Below are 19649 nucleotides of genomic sequence, written 5' to 3' on the forward strand. Positions count from 1 at the left end.
GAGTCATGCAAGGAAAAGGAAAATATTTCTTAACATGTAGGGTAGGCCTACATTTCTGTCTAAACTATCAAGCAATTACAAATTGTGACAAAATTAGCATTCTTTTATCCTGAAAAAGGAATATGTTTCACAGGCGTTTTCACACAGAAATAGTCATTCCAAACAGCCCTTACTGAAATTAAGTTTGGCTAGTGATCTGCTTATTTGAGTCGTGCAAAGAAAAGGAGAATATTTCTTAACATGTAGGGTACATTTTCATCTGCAAAATGGGCTTTCTTGTATCCTAAAAACCGGGATATCTTTGAGAGGTGTTTTGACACAGAAATAGGCATTGCATATAGCCCTTACTGAAATTAAATGTAGCTACAGGTCTGCCAATTTCAGTCCTGCAAAGAAAAGTATTTCTTAACATTAGGGAACATTTTCATCTAAATTACCACCTAATTACAAATTGTGGCAAAATGAGCATTCTTGTATCCTAAAAACGTTAACGGGATATCTTTGAGAGGCGTTTTGACACAGAAATAGGCATTCCATATAGCCATTCCATGAAGCAAGGTGAATAATGAAATAAAAACATGATGTAGTATATTAAGCACATTTTTAAAATATTTTTTTCTCAAATCAAATTACAACAATGGAATAGTCTGTACTGAATATCCTTGATTGTGAATGGCCTAGAGCAAGTCCCCCAAATAAAAGAAATAAAACTGACCTATAAACGATGAAATCAGATCGATTATAAAACTGTTTAGACCACGGGCCACGGCAGCAAAATGTGCTCGGAAATCAATTTCCTTGGCGTACCTCTTGGATCTAAGTGGAATCACTGCCAGTTGTTAGTTTAGACCTTATGGATCACAAAAGATCAAAATCCACAATCCCAAGTTCACCATTTATTAAAATATTTGCATTTTAATTATCGATGTAAAAAGGGCGCCCTCTATTGGCCGGGGTTAGAAAACCATGTACATTTTCTATGGGGAAAGTTTTGGTATTGCTCTTGCTTGCTGAAAAGGGACTGTGTCTGCTGAGGTAGTAAAACTTTGTCCAAAAGTGTCGATTGCAAAGTATCTGGTAGATTTATCACAATGCTATTCCCATTGAAGTTTTCTTACTCTTCTTTAACATCAAGCTCTTTATATTGAAAAATGTATTTCCTTGTTAAATTAATTTTTAACATGTCTAGTACACAAATGTACATGTATTTCTTGTTGAAACCCTTTAAATAAATAAACTCTTGTAAATTATCACTTTTTTCAAGAAAATTTCATTAATTCTTTTATTCCGTTGTACTTCATATACCCGCACCTTCACTCCATATAAGGAAAAAACACCTGCTTCCAAATTACTAGAAACACAAGTCATATTTCAAATTGAAAGTGGCTCTTCTGTATACTGAAATACACATGCTGACACTGACTATCAGTGTTACCTGTATAACATTAATATTTCTTGATTAATTTAATCTAAAAGGGAAGAGTTTATCACATGCACAAACTTTAGCAGTCACCAGGAATGCATTCATGTTTTGTACTTTGTAATTATGATATCCCAAATGTAACACCTCCAAAACTCTGAAGGTTCATAGTACCTAAATGAGAGGAATGCTTCATGATTCACAAACACCATACTGAAAGTAGACATCTGTTGGCAAATTATCCCATTGAACTGAAAACCTAAAAAACTGTCAATGTCATCATGATATTGATATCAATGAATGATGATGTACATGTCTCATTCACAAACTAGATCAAGCAAAGACTAAATATTTCTTCAATCATTTGGTCTAAATTCGCAAATTGCACGTTCATTTGCAGTAAGGGGCTTGTTTGTCTGAAATGACAAGATGTACCAGTTTTTATGTCTGACTCACTTCATGTTCTCATTAGTCCACAACCGACCAAACTGCATTTCAAAAGGACAAAATTATTTACATACATGTAGACAATACTAGTACAATCCTAGCATGAAAACACTCAGAAAATTCTGATAAGTTGGTTTGCGACATTGTCTCTTGTTCACACAAGATAAAGGCTTTCCCAAAATAATAAGGAAATTTACCACAATGGCATACTCGCTGTCACATACGAACCTAGCATAAATACACAGAAAATTCTGGTGAGCTGGTTTGTGAAATTGTCTCTGTTCACACAACAGAAGGGTTATTCCAAACTACTAAGGATATTTATCATGATGGCATACAGTCACATTACGGCTAGTCTTGGTTCGAGGTTCGTCATAGTCTGAAGCAAACCTTGGGCATCATTTCTAAACGGTGGCCTAAATGAATATTGCTTTTCTACTTGCCTCAAAACATCCTCATCAAATGTATTATCTTTGGAAACCCACTGTCAATGCTCCAAGTCCTGCATACATATAAATCCATCCCAAATTTATTTGGGAAGCAATCACTCTGCTTTAGAATGCCACTTGCCCTGCCTAAGCACAAAGATAGCTAATAAACGATAATTTTGAAGGACTGAGACAGAGGGTAAACCTCCAATTAACATGCTCCAAAAATTTTTCAGGATTGAAACAGAGTAAAATTTAATTCATGCGAACAATTACAGGATTTATGAAGAAAGCTGTAAGGGATTAAGGGTACTCGTCAACATCGGAATCATCACTCTCTGGTAGAGTACACTGCTGGTCACTTTGCATGTTCTCACAGTTGCTGCATTTGCACAAGTCGGTACATAGCAAGTTGTTTTCAAGACAGCTACATTTTCCTTTGGCACACTGGCTTTTTTTGCACGGACAATGGGCTAATTCCATAACACTGTTGGGAGCAGGTGGAAGATCCATCCAGTGGATGAAAATGTCATCGCTGTTGACCTTCCATCCATGTCCGTGTGGAGATGGTACCACAGGATGCGGATCCAGGGCTCTCTTGTATATGGCTGCTTGGTAGTTTGCCCTCTTGACATGAAGGCACAAGGCATCCTTGTTTGGAGGCATTGATAACTTCATCCCAGTTCCCATCTGCAACAGGTTGTATCTGGACAAATAGATTGAGAGAAATGTCTTTTGGCTTGAAAAGCATCAATTATGATTAGAAACTTGATTTTTTCTGAATATGCACAACAATCAGTTACATGAATCTATTTAGATTTCAATTAGTTGCAAAACACAACCAAACTCAATGTTTGAAAATAAGGACTTCGTGGAAAACTTTGAGTGCACATGTATACCTTCGGATTTATTAGTGTGAGCAATTTTTGTGTAACTTGAATATTGGGATAGAATACAATTCTCTGAAAACAATCTTAATTTGAAAGCATTTTGTATTCCAAGTAAAGGAAGTAATACCCTAATACAAAATAGGACATTTTGTGATGGTCACTCTAAAAGTAGCCGTATAGTTTCTCTAACTTTTTTCACATCAGAAAAAAGCACTACATGTAATTCAGATCAACATGTACCTTGCAGTGTTCACATCAGAACAATCCAACTGTTTGTATAGATGACCGACGAACTCCTCAACTCCTGCAATGATCTCCGTCGTCACTGTGAAATCGTCACCAATTCTTCTAAAGACTGGGTATTTGATGGCTTCCTGAAAAGGCAAAATCCAAAATTTTCAATTAAAATCTAAAATGACTCCACATAATAATAATAACACATTTCTTATATAGCGCATCACATAGCACATCTCAATGCGCTTCACAGTAATATTATGAAATAAAGCAATTAATGAAACAGGTGAGTTTTAAGTAGTGACTTAAATTCGTTTTCATTTTTGACAGTTCTGATATGGTGTGGGAGAGAGTTCCACAGCGATGGTGATGCATACTTGAATGAACGATATCCATAAGTCTTAGTGCGAGTGACAGGTGTACTGAGCAGCAATGTTGAACTAGAACAGAGGGTGCGTTGTGGCTCGTATACATGTACTTGAATAAGTTCAAGGAGGTATGCTGGTGCTGAACCATGGATGCACTTGTGAGTGAGGAGTAGAATCTTGAAAACGATTCGCTCATTGACAGGTAGCCAGTGAAGGCTGCGCAGAATAGGAGTTATATGTTGCCTAGATGATGAACGGGTAACAAGTCTGGTGGCTGAATTCTGAATGCGCTGAAGTTTCGAGGTTTGAGAATCGGGGATACAGTGTAGTAGACTGTTGCAGAAATCAAGGCGGCAGGAGATAAAAGCATGGACAAGCTTTTCCGTCGTTTGTTTGTCAAGGAAATTTCGAATTTGTCTAATCTTGTGGAGAGCTAGATAAGAAGAGCGGCATATGTTGTTGACCTGGTTTTGCATTCGGAGGTTTGACGTGATGATGGTTCCAAGGTCACGGGCGCAGGTGACAGGTCTGATGCAGCAGTCAGAGATGCGAAGACTTTCAATTGGAGTATGGTGCTTAAACTAAGAGGTGATATGGATGACTTCAGTTTTGTCGCTATTCAATTTGAGTTTATTGGCAGTGGACCAAGATTGTATGGGTGAGAGGCATGACTCTAGTCGCTGAATGACGTCAGGAAGCTGCTGCTCTGTCATGGTGACGTAGAGTTGAATATCGTCAGCGTAGATCATGCAGCTGACGCCGTATGATGCGATGAGATCTTCCAGTGGGGATGTGTACATTGTGAAGCATAGTGGACCTAGGACAGATCCCTGTGGCACTCCGGTATTAACATTATGCGAGGGAGATGAAATCTTATTGATTAGCACAGATTGTTGACGGTTTGCAAAATATGAAGTGAACCATTCCAAGGAAGAGTCGTTGATGCCAAAGCGGTGATGTAAGCGTTGTAGCAAGACATGATGATCAATTGTGTCAAAGGCTGCTGAATAATCAAGCAGCACAAGAACGGCCTCTCGACCCTCATCAACAGCCAATAGCAAATCATTGTAAACACGCAGAAGAGCTGTTTCCACACTACGATATTTACGATAGGCTGACTGCATTTTACCAGCGAGATTGTGAGTAGCGAGATGACACTGTATTTGTGTTTATCACATACAATCTGATAAAAAAGTCTCAAGCATACTGTGACACTATAGTAGCAACAGCTTCAAAAAATGCAAATGATTTACTGAACTTGTTTGCGGGCACTTAAAACCTCTGTGAACAGTAGCAAATCAGATACATGACAATTCCAAAATGCCAATTTTTTAAAATTTCAGTAGATATAGTCTTGTAATCGGACCTTCCAACAATGAAACAAAAAAAAAGAATGGTTGTACAGTTGAAACCATCCACTTAAGTACGCACAAACATGAGTAATGAAAGGTCTCTGTTAATATATGACAAAACAAACTCACAGATTATCAATTCCAACAGGTTATGAAACAACAACATGTGAAGTCACGTAGTTAGTTTTTCTGCATGCTCGGTGCTATTGAAATTGTGACAACAACCAGTGATGACTCTATACAAAAATGAAGAGGTACACACCTTCACTCTCAGGTGGTCGCTTCTTTGGATGTCGTTCAGCACGGCCTATCAAGGTAACATCACAGAAGCGTTTATACATGTAGCTTTTCTGGTGGTATCCAAATCCCTGTGTTAAAAAAAAAGATTTGGTAGCATAGGATATTATTACAATATTAGGGCCTACACAGGACAGACTACTACAATAAAGGCCTATCATTGTCAAGGCAAAAAAGTTTTAGGAAAGAGTTCCATATACAAAGTTCGCTTGACATCCTGTTTACAAACCGTATGAGACTGGTCTGATACAATTCTGTTTTCATTGAAAATGCTTGTACTCTCTCACTGCTAATATTGACTTTCCTGACTTGTAATTGATTTCTATGGACTGATTGATTAGGCCTATGAAAGACAAAACTGAATGAACTTTGCAGGCCTATATGAAACTTTTTCCAAATTTTAAAAGGCATTCACTGGAAGCGAGCAAAACGTATAATGTACGTTGTGGTTGTACTGTAGCCTACCCTGCATAAGAATACAAGTTGCAGCCAGAGTGGTCATGATCATGGTGGTCAGACGCTTAAATGACTTTAGTCAGTGTTACTTTAATGACAAACACGTGAATTTATTTTGAAGTCAGGAATGGACTCAAATAATTCCTGCCTACTACTACTGCCTCCTGTGAGCTTGTGCATTTGTCGACGGGGACGTATCAAAACGCTTTATAAAAATAAAAGAACTATACTTGCCCTATAAACAGGCTACCTTAAAGAGTTGATCATCGGGAGTGTTAGGCCTAACTTTGACAGCGCTATGTCTTCTACCATGTCTGCGTGTATGACGTGTGCACTGGACGTGAAGGACAAGCCGAGATTCATCTCTGCTTTTTCAACGATTTTAGCCTCTGCCGATTCCTGCACATTTTTCCACCTGCCGGCACACTCGAGGAACTTCATCCTACCTCCATGATCCAACTCTTCTTGGAGAAAGGCAAAACCCTCAATTTGGACCATAAAAGTCTCATTGATTGGCCGTGTAAAAACGATGACGTAATATTTCATGTCGCACTTTCCTGCACCCAAAACGTGAAAATTTGAAATTTTGGGTGGCGTTTTTTGCTAAAACTGGTTCGCGACGGAATTGTGGATTTTATTTTTGAGTTTCCTATCATCATTCTGAAGAGGTTTCCGTAAAAATTACATAGATCCATGAGGTGCGCCAAAAAGTGCGAGATAATCGGCCATGCCCCGTGGTGTATTTTTTTTTCAATTCATCAAGAAAAACTGCTTTCTTAAAAACATCCAAAAATTCGTTCAGTTTATCGTGGAACGGAGTACCGCAAAGTGGAAACATTTCTGCCTCCCTTTACTCCATGAAATCACGGGCAAAATCGCGGGCAACCTTCAGCTCAGCCAGATGAGCCAAAGCAATTGTGCACGTGTTGGACGGTGCCCATTACACACCAATGCCCAAGACGTTAGGCGGGAGGTAGGCGTCAGTCTACTCGCAAAGGGCGTATTCGATAACATTGTGTAGAGTCTGTAGAGCTTGTAGACCCTACATCGGACATGCGGTCGAAAGTGCTGCCGCATATCGTGCACCATTTGAAGGGCGTATTCGATAACATTGTGTAGAGTCTGTAGAGCTTGTAGACCCTACATCGGACATGCGGTCGAAAGTGCTGCCGCATATCGTGTACCATTTGTGGGTGCAGTGTCCCAATTCAAGGAAAATTCTCCGCCGGGCCGAGGCGCAGAAAAAGTACCCCCAGAGATTGTTTCGAAAAGAGGGGTCTGTTTGGGCCAGGAAATGGTGGAATTGTGTCAGTATGGCCCAGGATCATCTCTGTAGATTCAGGGGCACCCATCTGGGGGCAAAGCAGACAAAAATGGGATTGAAAATTAGTCAGAAGAGCCCCAGGAAGGTGAGGGATGTCATTTGAAAAATGGCCGCTGGGAGGGCTTGGCAACATTCACTTTTTGGGGGGTGAGTTTGTTTTGGGCGGATAATTAAAAAATTCATTGGTTAACCTACTAAAAATTGAAAATCAAATGAAATCTGAAGGACCAAACAGCACATTGATTTTTGTTTGAGAGGCCTCAGGGACTTCAGTTGCCTGCCATGGGGCTCCAAACTTGGTTGATTTTACACTATTTTCAATGGAGCTTGAATTAGTTCAGTGCACCCTATATTGCCAAGATGGCGGCGTCCTGGATGTCATGGCGGTTGGATTGAAAAATCATTTCTCACGTTTGCGATAGTTACACCAGTGGTGGAAAGACCGGAACAAGCCAGGGATAGCAGTTTTATGAATTGTGAGACATGAGAAACATTTGATTGTTGGCAGCAACACTCCACTGGTAAATACCCATGCAATCATGTGGAAATTCTGAAAAACAATTAACTCTGTCACTGTTCATGCTGTTTTGCGTGTAATTTTCAAGAAATCAGCAGTGACCGAAGGACTTGATGGTTTCCGTGGGCCAACCCTAACCGAGCTTAACCCTAACGGAGGCCAACCCTAATGACGGCTAACCCTAACGGAGGCCAACCCTAATTATGAAGGGTAACCCTAACAGGGCCCTAACCAAGGGTGGGGGTACTTCCTCGATGGTCAAGTACAGCCCGCGCACCAACTGACCAAGCTGTGGATATATGCGCAGGTGACTGAAAGTTCTCGAAACACTCTCCTTGGTGGTTTGTTCCACTCTTGTGTTGGAAGTGCCCTATTTTGGGCTCAGGTTTTCAACTCTTGGGCTGGAGCGTGTCAACAGGAATAAATTCTACGTAGAGCTTTCATGTCAAAGCATGGCTGAAGTTTCATAATTTTCTTGTATTTGATCTCTGCTGTTGGTAGTGTATGGCCAAAGCGGTAACCCTTCCTTATCAGTAGGACATGCTAGTTGAAGCTATTCATGGGGAAAGGTGCAATTTTCAAATGCTGATTGGACATTCTTCTGTTTGCACTATAGTAGAAGTGTACATGTACAGTGTATGTATAGGCAGTTTGTGCACATTTGCTATTGGCTGACCTTGATGATTTACTCCCCATAGCACAGCCAGTCGACTTTTTTTTCCAATTTATTTTCAAAAATTGAGTTTTTTGGCACATTCTCAACCATTCAGCATTGGTACTGTGTCAGACTGTGAAAAAGGGGTGTATATAAAGGGTGCAGTGTCCCAATTCAAGGAAAATTCTCCGCCGGGCCGAGGCGCAGAAAAAGTACCCCCAGAGATTGTTTCGAAAAGAGGGGTCTGTTTGGGCCAGGAAATGGTGGAATTGTGTCAGTATGGCCCAGGATCATCTCTGTAGATTCAGGGGCACCCATCTGGGGGCAAAGCAGACAAAAATGGGATTGAAAATTAGTCAGAAGAGCCCCAGGAAGGTGAGGGATGTCATTTGAAAAATGGCCGCTGGGAGGGCTTGGCAACATTCACTTTTTGGGGGGTGAGTTTGTTTTGGGCGGATAATTAAAAAATTCATTGGTTAACCTACTAAAAATTGAAAATCAAATGAAATCTGAAGGACCAAACAGCACATTGATTTTTGTTTGAGAGGCCTCAGGGACTTCAGTTGCCTGCCATGGGGCTCCAAACTTGGTTGATTTTACACTATTTTCAATGGAGCTTGAATTAGTTCAGTGCACCCTTGTGTGAAAAACGAAGCGATTTGAGAATGGTGCTGCGTGAAAGAACCGGTTCAAACCAGATAGTTCCGCTTTGGAGACGCGTAACCAAACTTTTGTACACAAAACTGTACGTGCGCAGATGATGTGCGCAGTAGACCGTTGCGGTCCCTAACATATGCCTTCGTGGGTTTCGAGTCAACTCGGACCCAAACCAACTCGGACCCATGCCAAGTCGGACCCGTGCCAACTCGGACCCAATACAAACCCGGACCCACGACCAACTCGGACCCACAACCAACTCGGACCCGATACTAACTCGGACCTACAACCAACTCGGACCCACACTGAGTCAACTCGGACCCAACCCAGGATTAATTGATAAAATGTTGATTTTGTCCACTTTTACATTTTGGCATTTGGAGAAAGACACTTTTCGCCTCTATTTTATTCAACGTTACAAAAGGGAAAAGCCAAAGCCAAGGGTTTTTTGGGGGTTGACCTCCCGATTCGAAGATTCTAAGCGCTTGACGGTGGAGGAAATTACAGCGCCAATGACAGACAATGCCAACTCATTTCATTCAACCTTTCATAATTTTTTTAATTTTTTTTATTAAGTTTTAGATTTCATTTGTCTGTATCCTATTTGGGTGAAGGTTCAAATTATTAATAATTTGGCAAAATATTGGCTGAATTCTCCGAGATTTGTTACGTGATCATCATTTCAATATCGAACAGCCTAATCAATAAATGTATGTCATGTAGGCACATGTAAAGATACACGCAATAAATTGCAGAGTCACATCGTCCACATCTTTTCTACTGAAAAAAAAATTAATTCACGATCAGACCTTAGCCACTTCATTATTTATATAAGTGATAATCCGCACGTAGACACTTAAATAATAACAAACTTATCTGTACGTTGAACAACTTGAACACACAGACACTTACAAGTAAATACTAACAAAATTATATGTACATTCAGCAAAAACACTACATAAATTATTAGCTGCATGTCAGGTACCAGCATGATTGTACACAACTAATTTTACTGAAAGTCGACGGTGCTTAAAAAGAAATCAGGTCAACTCAGACCAAACCAACTTTGACAAACAGAGCAATACGAGTACAGTGTCAAAACTCAGCTGAACATGGGAACTACAGGTGCATGTACTTGTACAGTTAACGTTAATGTCACGGACCGGCTTGATTTAAGTCTAATCTTGGAATGTGTTATGAGTTTGGTAGCCATCCGAGTAGTCATAATAGTTCCCACCCCGTCATGCTTGTAACCAGTATTTAAAGAGCTCGATGGGATATGAAATGGTCAGTTGTCTGTAACTAGTCATATTGCTTGACTTATACATGTATGAGGCTGGATTAGCTCAATGACTACATCTCTACAAAACTTTGACGCATTATTCTTGCGCAACGTACTTTGCCGTGGCGTACGTGCGATTCTCCCTCTCTCCGATCGAGTTATGGCGGCACATAACGTGAGTTGTCGTTCTTCATCAAGCTTTCAAATTTTGTTCACTTTAATTTTGCGTTTGGGTCGTGTTGACATTGCAGCCTTGTTTTCATCAACCTTGTGACTAAGCGAGCTTTTCGTCGTTGGTTGATGAGATCCAAAATAGGACATTTGGCTTCCTTTTCAGTTTCGCACATTGTAGAGAAAGTTTTGTGCATGTGTCGTGTGACCGACGACTGTTGCACGTCAGCGACCTGACGACTGTTGTGTGTATTTTGTGCAATAGATTTACTCAGAGGAGAGAGGCGGGTCCGCACAATGCCCTTGGGAAGTTATTGAAAGTTAGCGTGTAGTGCCCTTGGGAATTTAGTAGATTTTAATTTACAATCACCTAGAAACCTAACTGTATATTCTCAACTAGGAGTCTCATCTTCATAAACAAATACACTTCTGGTTATTGTCATCCTCATATTTTAGATCTTCCTCCATGATTATATTATAGTGTAGCCTATGCTGTCTCATAATTGTTGGATTGAATAATTAAATCTAATCTGAAATGCAATCACGGAGCGTCATGTTGTACTGAATACATATATTATTCTTTGATTAATCTGTGGTCACTAAGCAGTTTCCTGTCCTCAATTTAAAAGTTGAGCGGACCCACTACGTGAAGGTGGCAACACCCCCCACATAACCGTGACATTTCTCAAAGATGAATTATGAAGAAGTCAGTGGAGAACAGACAAAAAAGAGGCTAATTGGAACTCCAGGGGGTAATTTGCAATACCTGTCTATCTATGCCCTAGTTAGTTATACCGGCAGAATGGCGTAAATAAATAGGTTGGTAATTTCCAACAACAGAAAAAATCAAATCATTTTAAAAGAAAAATGTAGAATATGTAGAGACGGTTTTAAAGCCGGCCCCTTATAAAAGTGAATGAAAAGTTTGAAAATGTGCGTGGAAATCATTATCATTCCTGTTGGGGAATTTGTGAAATACGATGCAGCCAGCTGTATGCGCCTCTGCAAGTGTTGCTTCTGTGCTGGTTAAAAGAGTCCAATTAGGACCAATTAGGCTTTTTTCACTTTGATTTCAGCGGTGATCAGCACCCCCTGGAACCCTGCCACTGTCAAGGAATGCCGAATGAACTTACCGCCTTTTGTGAGTCAGTGCCATGCCGTGCGTGGGATTAAATCCCTTTGCGTTGGTACATGAAGCGCCATGAATGAGTTCAAATGATTGACAGATCCTATAGCTTTTTTTTTTTTTTTTTTAGAAATTCTCAGTCATTAGCCGTACCAAAAAATCAGAATTAATTAAAGTATTATCTTGAAGCGGGCGGAAATTGTCTCGGTTGCAAACCGGAATATATATAGAAGCAAGAATATTTTCTACTGATTTTCCTTTCATCTTACAGGTCCTACCTTAAGTCTTTACATCAAAATATGAAACTGACCCTAACTACTTGTACTGGTATGTTTAGATTATTATTATGAGATTGCCAAAATAGTATTAACCCTAACCCTCCTCAATCCTTCACCTGTTGGAGGACTGAAGAGTGTTAGGATTAAGGGTGCATTCCACCAAATTAATGGTCGTATGTCTGCTCGCAAACTCATTATTAATATTTTGTGATCCCACTTTTTTTTTTTACAATAAGACGTGCCATAATCACGAGGGAGCATAGAAGTATTTATACAAACCCCACATTTGGGCTTGATACTTTTCAGTTCAGAGTATTTCTTTCACAAAAAGCCGCACATCGCGGGCCTATTTTGGATAGAGGCAGGCGGCTACATTCAGAGCTGAGCGCATAGTTTTACTACTATTAGGGGTATCTTCTGGAAAAGGCGAATAAGAAAATTCATAAAATTGAATCGAAAAGTGATCGATCTGGCCATAATATTGAATTTCCAGCGAAAAAAAGTAATCTTGAATTCCCAGCGAAAAAAACAGAAGTGCAACCTTTTCGCGAGGCCGAGGGTCGGCGCTATTTCGGTCTACAGGCGCGTATATTAGGTGTAATGCAACCTTAAGCCTCAGTGGGTCCGAGTTGACTCGACGTGGGTCCGAGTTGGCTTGGGTCCGAGTTGGTTGTGGGTCCGAGTTGGTCGTGGGTCCGGGTTTGTATTGGGTCCGAGTTGGCATGGGTCCGAGTTGGTCGTGGGTCCGAGTTGGCATGGGTCCGACTTGGAATGGGTCCGAGTTGGTTTGGGTCCAAGTTGACCTGATCCCCCTTCATGTATTTCGGGATTTTTCATCCACTGATGGAAAAAAATCCTTCGGAGAAATGGCGTCAGATGATGGAAATTCAGCTGTGACTGCCTTAAATCAGCAATTGAGCTAGGAGTTTGCAGATATTACAGAGACTGATCCTGTTATAGCTGTGTCTTATTTGGAAAAAAACATCTTGGAAACTCGAGGTCAACCTTTAATTTGTTAACAGTAGGCCTACGTTAGCGTTGATTCAATAATTGTGTTACGCCCCAACTATAGCGTCTGTTCCACTGTCCCAACTATAGTTGGGACCGTCCCAACTGTAGTGCTGCAGTTGGGCTGGCCCAATTCCCAACTATTGTTGTAGGCACTTCACCCACACGAGCACTTCTGTTGCCGAAATCTGACCTCGTATTCCTTTCCACGGACAGGGCACAAACTGCTGTACAATCCCTATGGCAAGCGCTGCTTCCGCTCCACACACGGTCCTTGGCACGCACTTTCGGCAAACTTCGTAAACTCGGACTTCTCGACCGGTCATTTTCGGTCGAAAATCGCTGGATTTCTATTGGTCAAATCCCCACGAACACGTCATCATCGGAGAAAAGAAGACCTTCGGCCCCTTTCGGCTTTAGCGCTTGTAAATCGACCGACGCTTTCAACTCCAGCGAACTGTTTACAATTTTCAGGCCGTCAAAAATCACATTTTGAGTCGACGAATCGGGAAGCACTCTGGTATGTACACATAAGTATATATCATAGATTTAGAATCATGAGTATGAATATCATGTGAAAAGAGGTTTTTCTGCGACACGCCGTTCTTCAGGGGTAGTTTTTGGAGTCCGATAACTGGAACGCCGTACACCACACAACCACCCACGCGCCCAGTACACAGGCACGGTGGCACGGCCCGGCCGCATGTGTACGTGTAGGCCTACTCGCTTTTACGGTCAGTCAAAACCGCATGGCCGATCTCCGGCTCGTCGCGGCTAAATTTTTCAAGATTTACACATTCACGGGGTTTGGGGTTAGAGAAGGGTTTAGTTGTAGCTGTAAATAAGTGATGGTTTAAAATAAGATTGTGATTCACGTTTTACAGTATATGTTTTTGCTCTAAATTTTTCGTAGTTACATTTGCAATGCGTGGCAGTGGGCGATACCATTCATGTACGGGGGTGGTGTTAACTTACTTGTTCTGTAGAAAAACTGCGCTGGATTCAAATTCTCAAATTTCAAATATTAGGTTGTTAATAAAGAGTTAATTCGTCTTGCATAATACTGCATATTATTTTGAGAGGTAAGTCTCTTGGTCAAAATAAAAATGTGCGGTGAAACAACTTTCAACCATAAGCATGTACCCCCCACTTTGAAATGAACGTTTCTGTACATGTACTGGCTGTTATCGATTTGTGCAGCATAGCATGCATGAAGTTCTGAACTTGTTAGAATGAAACTTTAAAAGGGGATTTAAAAAGTTGTACTTTTAGTAAGTTTTGCTCTTGTCATGAAATAACAACGTGGCAAAAGAAATGCAGTCATGAAACCTGAGAGTTTTAAGTGCAAACGTATGAAAAACGAAATTGGTTTCAGGAAATTTTGACATACACATCAGGTATAAATTTTTTATTCAAATGCTTGGTTGTGTGGTAAATTGTAGTTTTTTTAATTAATAGGTATTATAATTTATGTTTATTTATGGTTTCCCTCCACACATTTTGCCGTTACTTATTTTGTGTCATCCATACATTGTACACCAACTTCATTTGAAGATCCATACTTCTTCCTCCATGGATGGTGAAGGGGAATTCTACAGTCTACACTGACAGTAGAGAGATATTTCTGTCTCTTCTTTTAAATTGGCGTCAATGTCATGTTTGATTCCTTTGTGTAGTCTATCTTGCCAGATACGTCAGTTGAAGGCAGCAGAGGTCCAAGTGTACTGAAATCATTGTTTAAGTCCCTAAGGTCAGGTTGGCATCTGTAACACCTCAAAAAGTGTTTTATGTCAAATGTATTTACTGTATGTATATTGGATAATGATGTAAATAGACTCCTCAGAAAATTATCTTTTTTCGAAACAAAGTTTGCATGAAGAACGAGTATTTTTTAGGTGATAATAACAAACTCAGTTGCCTTCTATTTCTGCACCAAAATATTAATTCATCTTTCAATTTATTCAAACCTAATTATCTTCCAAATGCACAAATGTTTGCAATCCCCATAACGCAATTCATTAGATACTGTGTATTTTGCATTTGGTCGGCTGTATCTTTTTGAATCAAATTTTCTTTCGAATTATTGACAATAGCCATTTAATCTATTTTCATAAAACTAGATAATTAATTATGCAGATTTGTAAGTTCAATATGAAGGAGTAAAATGAGATCTCAAATAACCAGACTTTGAAGGCCCAAGTACATGTATTTCTCAAAGATAGACATTTACATTTTTGACCATGGTTTTCCATGCAAACATGACTTATATTAGAAATCACACTTAATAAGATAATTATGCAAATTTATAAGGTCAATACGAGGGAGTTTAAGTGAAATTTTGAATAGCCAGACTTTGAAGACCCAAGTATTTCTCCAAGATATACATTTTTGACCAAGCGTTTCCCTGCGTACATGACTAAATTTTTAAAATCACACCAAATTAGATAATTATGCAAATTTGTAATTTGAATATAAGGGAATTTAATGAATTTTCGAAAAGCGAGACTTTGATGACCCAGGAATTTTTTCAAGATGTTCATTTTTTACCAAGATTTCCCATACAAACTTGAATATTTTAAGAAATTACCATTAATTAGATAATTAATTATGCAAATCAGATTATAAATTAGATCATGTGTGGGAGCTGTTTGCATTTTACGAAACATTTTTTCATACAACAACATCACAAGCCATTAATTAAGTCTCATATATCACAGAAATTGGATAAAACAAGGATTTTGCTATACCCACAGTCATCCCTTTGGTGCCAAACCATTAATAAAGAAAAACAAAAGATGACCTTTGACCTCTTGGCTAAATTTGTCTCCTTTTTGTGAGATATAATTGCCCATTACTCCGTGATGCAATGTCGTATTTAAAAAATTCCAACGGATTTCTTCTAATGAAGACCTGCTCTATCAGATTCTGTGCTTTTAAAATGCAATTTCCTACTTCAAAAATGTCCCCTGGACAATACCAATTTCTATTGACACAGTTCATCTAAAATATGACAATTCATCTGTGACCACGCATGACATGACATTGTACACAATACGATTTTGGAACATACCGGGCACATGCACACTGGACCACTGTGCTGTCGTTGGGCCGGCCAACTATAGCACGCTAGTTGGGACAGGCCCAACTATAGTTGAGACTGGCTCAACTATAGTTGGGACCGACCCAACTATATTTAGTTGGGAATGACGCCATAGTTTTGGCATAACATTTGCACTCTTGTCAGTCTCGATATTGATAGCTAATTAATTAATCAGCTCTAACTGGAGCACTCAAAGAGTATTACAAGTAAGCCCTGATATTTTCTTATTTTATTTCATTTATTTATTTTTTGATTCACTTGGTTATTTTTATGTTAGAGGTGGCCTTGGATCAAGTTTCAGATACATGCCTTCACATTTTCTTTTAAAATGCTAGCCTCCGAACATGTTGGCCGATCATCCAAGCCTGTCTTTACTTTACTGGATTGATGACTATTTCTTGGTGGCTGGATCATTGAGGAAGCATTTCATCTGTATTTAAACAGGATGCTGTCAACATGTTCTATGACAGTGATCGGCCAGCAGGAGCTGCTGATGATAATGGTGTTTCGCAGGGGGCAGAGACTTCACACAACCCTGCGGAGGAGGGGGAGCCATCACATGAAACCCACCAAATCTCCGAGGGGGATGGATCTCAGGAATATGCTTCAGTAAACCGGTTAGTATTGCCATGTTGAAGACTTGAAGTCACTACTCAATACAGTATTGTCATACATGGTGCAGAAAACTAACTCTATCAACAACAATAAAGTGGCTATGGATGATAGATACTTTGGAAAATACATGTGCTCTACTGTTTCGAGTACCAACTTTTTTTTCTTCCCTTTGGAGAATGTGTAGAGTTCATTAATTGAGCTTTAAACTCTTGTTACAGAAAACAGGCAGTTCATACAGCCCAAGCATCCTCATCAAAGACCAACGAACCTTCCCCTCTTTCCAGCAGAGTTCGTCTTATCACGTGGAACATTGATGGTTTAGATGAGAATTGTAGAGTAGAGCGTACCCAAGCTGTATGTGAAATCCTTGACAGGTTGGTGGAGTGCCTTGAAATCAGGGCTGTTGTGTGTCAGCCTGTGGCTTGCAGATAGAATTCACGATCACAGTATCAGAACCTTGCTGAGGGTGCATTCAGTTATCTTCCGTGATGAGTTGACTCAGGTTTAACCTTGTCTCAACAGTCTCATTTGTTTGACATGGCACACATGGCCATCCCCAGGTCTGGTTTTGCTCTGTGTTAGTTAATTGAACACATTATAAAACTGATGAATCCCAATGCAGTGCCTACCAAGAGGTTGCCATGGAGAGGCCTTTTTTGTAGCCCATTGTTGGGAAGTAGTCAACAAGGTTCTGTTCACTGAATTTGAATTGTTCCCATGTTTGTCTGGGTTGAAGATTTGACAGTATTTTGAGTGTTGGTGTTAATTGATGGCTTTTGTGAGGCAAGAAAATTGAAGGAATGCCTTGATCTATCAAGTATTTCCGCAAGGTATCTACTGACAGTCACTTAAATGGAACTTACAGCAAGTCAGTCTTTGTTGTCGACCGTAAACTTGAAAAAAATGGCCTGTCTGTGGCTACCTGTGTGTGGCACACTGTATTGTGAGTCACCTGTATTGGGTGTCAGCAGCTGATAACATCGTCATCTGTCACACTACAACACCTGAATAAACCACATGACCTTGCTTACTACACGTGCTTAGGATGGAATGTAGTGCTGTGGTTCTTGGCACTGACTTATTGAATTCCACTCTTACAGTTGTAATAGTTTCTTCTCCTGGGCCACCATCTGTGAGCAACTTTTTCTGGATATCACTGAAATATTTGTTCTCTGAGCTTACACATACCTTACCTTCCCATTATTTTTTGTTTAATTGAAAGGTATGCTCCAGATATCATCTTTCTTCAAGAGGTCATCCTAGAGACTTGTAATACCATCTGCTCTCAGCTAGAGGACTACAAGCCCTTTCCTGCTTCTGATAAAAGCTACTTCACTCTTATTCTCTTAAGAAAGAGTACAGTCACTTGTTTATCTGACAAGATTGAGAGCTTTCCTGGTTCAACAAGTCGCCGTGCTTTACAAATCGTAGATGTAAGTTGGTGGTATAATTTTATTTCAGACTCGCTTCATAGGTTAGCGTAACGGAGTATATTACTCATTCTTTGCTAAAGCTGGTGTGATTCGTATGCAATAATTCAAGGTTGAGGGTTTTAAGCATCTGGTCATTTTCATGACCAGATGCTCAAACACTTCAACAGATTTAAAAGCCTTCAAGAGTTTTGTTTTCCAAACTCGAAAATCTGAAGAGAGAAAAATCTGTTTGGATGGGGAGGAGTCATTTATTGAACATGTGGAAGGGTATCAGTGGGGGAACGAGGAGGGGAAGTTCCCCCCCCCCCACCTGAGACATGTTGGCAGTTTTTGTAGGATTTGAAAGTGCAAAACACATAAAATGCTGCTTCTACTCTTTCTTGGGGGGGAATTTCTTTCATAAATTAAAAAAAAATTGAACCTTCATTCTTGAAACAACATTCCAATATTCCCCCCCAACTCAAAACCTTTGGGTTTGTACCAGAAGAGTTTCCCAAAATTTAACTAATATGAAGTTGTTCAGTGCACCGTTTTGCCCTTTCCTTCACAGTGTAAGTGTGCCGGTATTGATCTTCGTCTCATGTCATCCCATCTTGAGAGCACAAGTGAAAAAAGGGCAGCTACGGAGCGACAAAAACAATTCTCTCGAGCCGTCCACTTGATGGAAACAGCTCCTCCAAAACAAACAGTGTTGTTTGGAGGTGATACAAATCTACGAGATAAAGAGGTTGGTGAAATTTCATTTTGATGTTGCCAAGTATGACTTGAATTTACTCTGTGAATCTATTCAGACATCTTAACCTGTTAACACCCTTTTTAGGAAAACAAAAATGGTACTAATTAAAGGATCTGAATGTTGGTTACAGGTGGAGAAGTTTTGCTTGCCGACATCCATTCATGATGTCTGGGAGATGATTGGATCCCCTTCAGAGAGCAGATATACCTGGGATCAGACTAGCAATGATAACAAAGTCTGGCCATTCCGAAACCGATCACGCCTTCGTTTTGACCGCCTTTATTTGAGGCACCCCGAAACGATGTCAGAAGTCCTAGCACCAAACACGTTCGATCTTCTTGGCAGAGAACGGCTCTCATGCAACAAGTTTCCAAGTGATCACTGGGGCATTGTTTGTGATTTTCAGGTAAAAACGTCCCCACCACAGGTTGCAGAGGGGTCTCCTTCCAAAAATTCAAATCTTTGCATTCACTTGGACAATAAAACAGATATTTTCCTTCACTGAGTACTTTCCAATCTATAGATGTCTTCACAACAAAAAAAGATCCAGCATGTCCAAAGCCTGGTGTCGGTGTCATCACAACGTACATGTACTTTAACCACTTGGCACCAGATGACCTGTAATCACACATAATTTTCCTCCTTTGTTCCACGGAGAACGTGTACACTCATTTTGTTTACTGCTGTAAACACACAAAGTGTGGCACTACTTTAACCATGATCTCCATTAAGAAAAAGAACAAAAAATGCCCATTTTCAGAAAATTCAAATCGCCATATCTCAGCAACGCCTCGACCAAATACAGACATATTGGTATCAATGTGCTCAGAATTATTCCCTCTTTCAACACAACAC

At 40.0% G+C, this 19649-nt stretch overlaps 1 protein-coding gene and 1 long non-coding RNA gene across 6 annotated transcripts in view; one reads left to right on the forward strand and one right to left on the reverse strand.

Moving 5' to 3' along the window:
- Positions 1-19649, forward strand: part of LOC110980430 (uncharacterized) — a 32084-nt gene that overhangs the window by 4817 nt on the left and 7618 nt on the right. For 2 of the 5 annotated variants that reach the window (XM_087132422.1, XM_087132423.1), the window contains exons 2-6: positions 16455-16627; positions 16844-16999; positions 17848-18058; positions 18609-18785; positions 18925-19200. In XM_087132422.1, coding sequence (XP_086988548.1) covers positions 16455-16627; positions 16844-16999; positions 17848-18058; positions 18609-18785; positions 18925-19200 — 993 coding nt within the window. Of the gene's footprint in view, positions 1-10180; positions 10503-11174; positions 11251-11574; positions 11640-16454; positions 16628-16843; positions 17000-17847; positions 18059-18608; positions 18786-18924; positions 19201-19649 lie in introns of those variants that run through there. The other 3 variants (XM_087132425.1, XM_087132426.1, XM_087132427.1) reach the window with 3 other exon arrangements.
- On the reverse strand, positions 1255-6964 carry LOC147799899 (uncharacterized). Its single transcript, XR_015424433.1, has 4 exons — positions 6127-6964; positions 5402-5507; positions 3426-3559; positions 1255-3001 (listed from the first exon to the last, which is right to left on the reverse strand). It is a non-coding gene; the product is annotated as an uncharacterized LOC147799899 (long non-coding RNA).

This window comes from Acanthaster planci, linkage group LG02 (assembly GCF_054643075.1).
Source record: "Acanthaster planci isolate LZ-2023a linkage group LG02, COTS_SCS, whole genome shotgun sequence".
Classification (NCBI taxonomy): domain Eukaryota; kingdom Metazoa; phylum Echinodermata; class Asteroidea; order Valvatida; family Acanthasteridae; genus Acanthaster; species Acanthaster planci.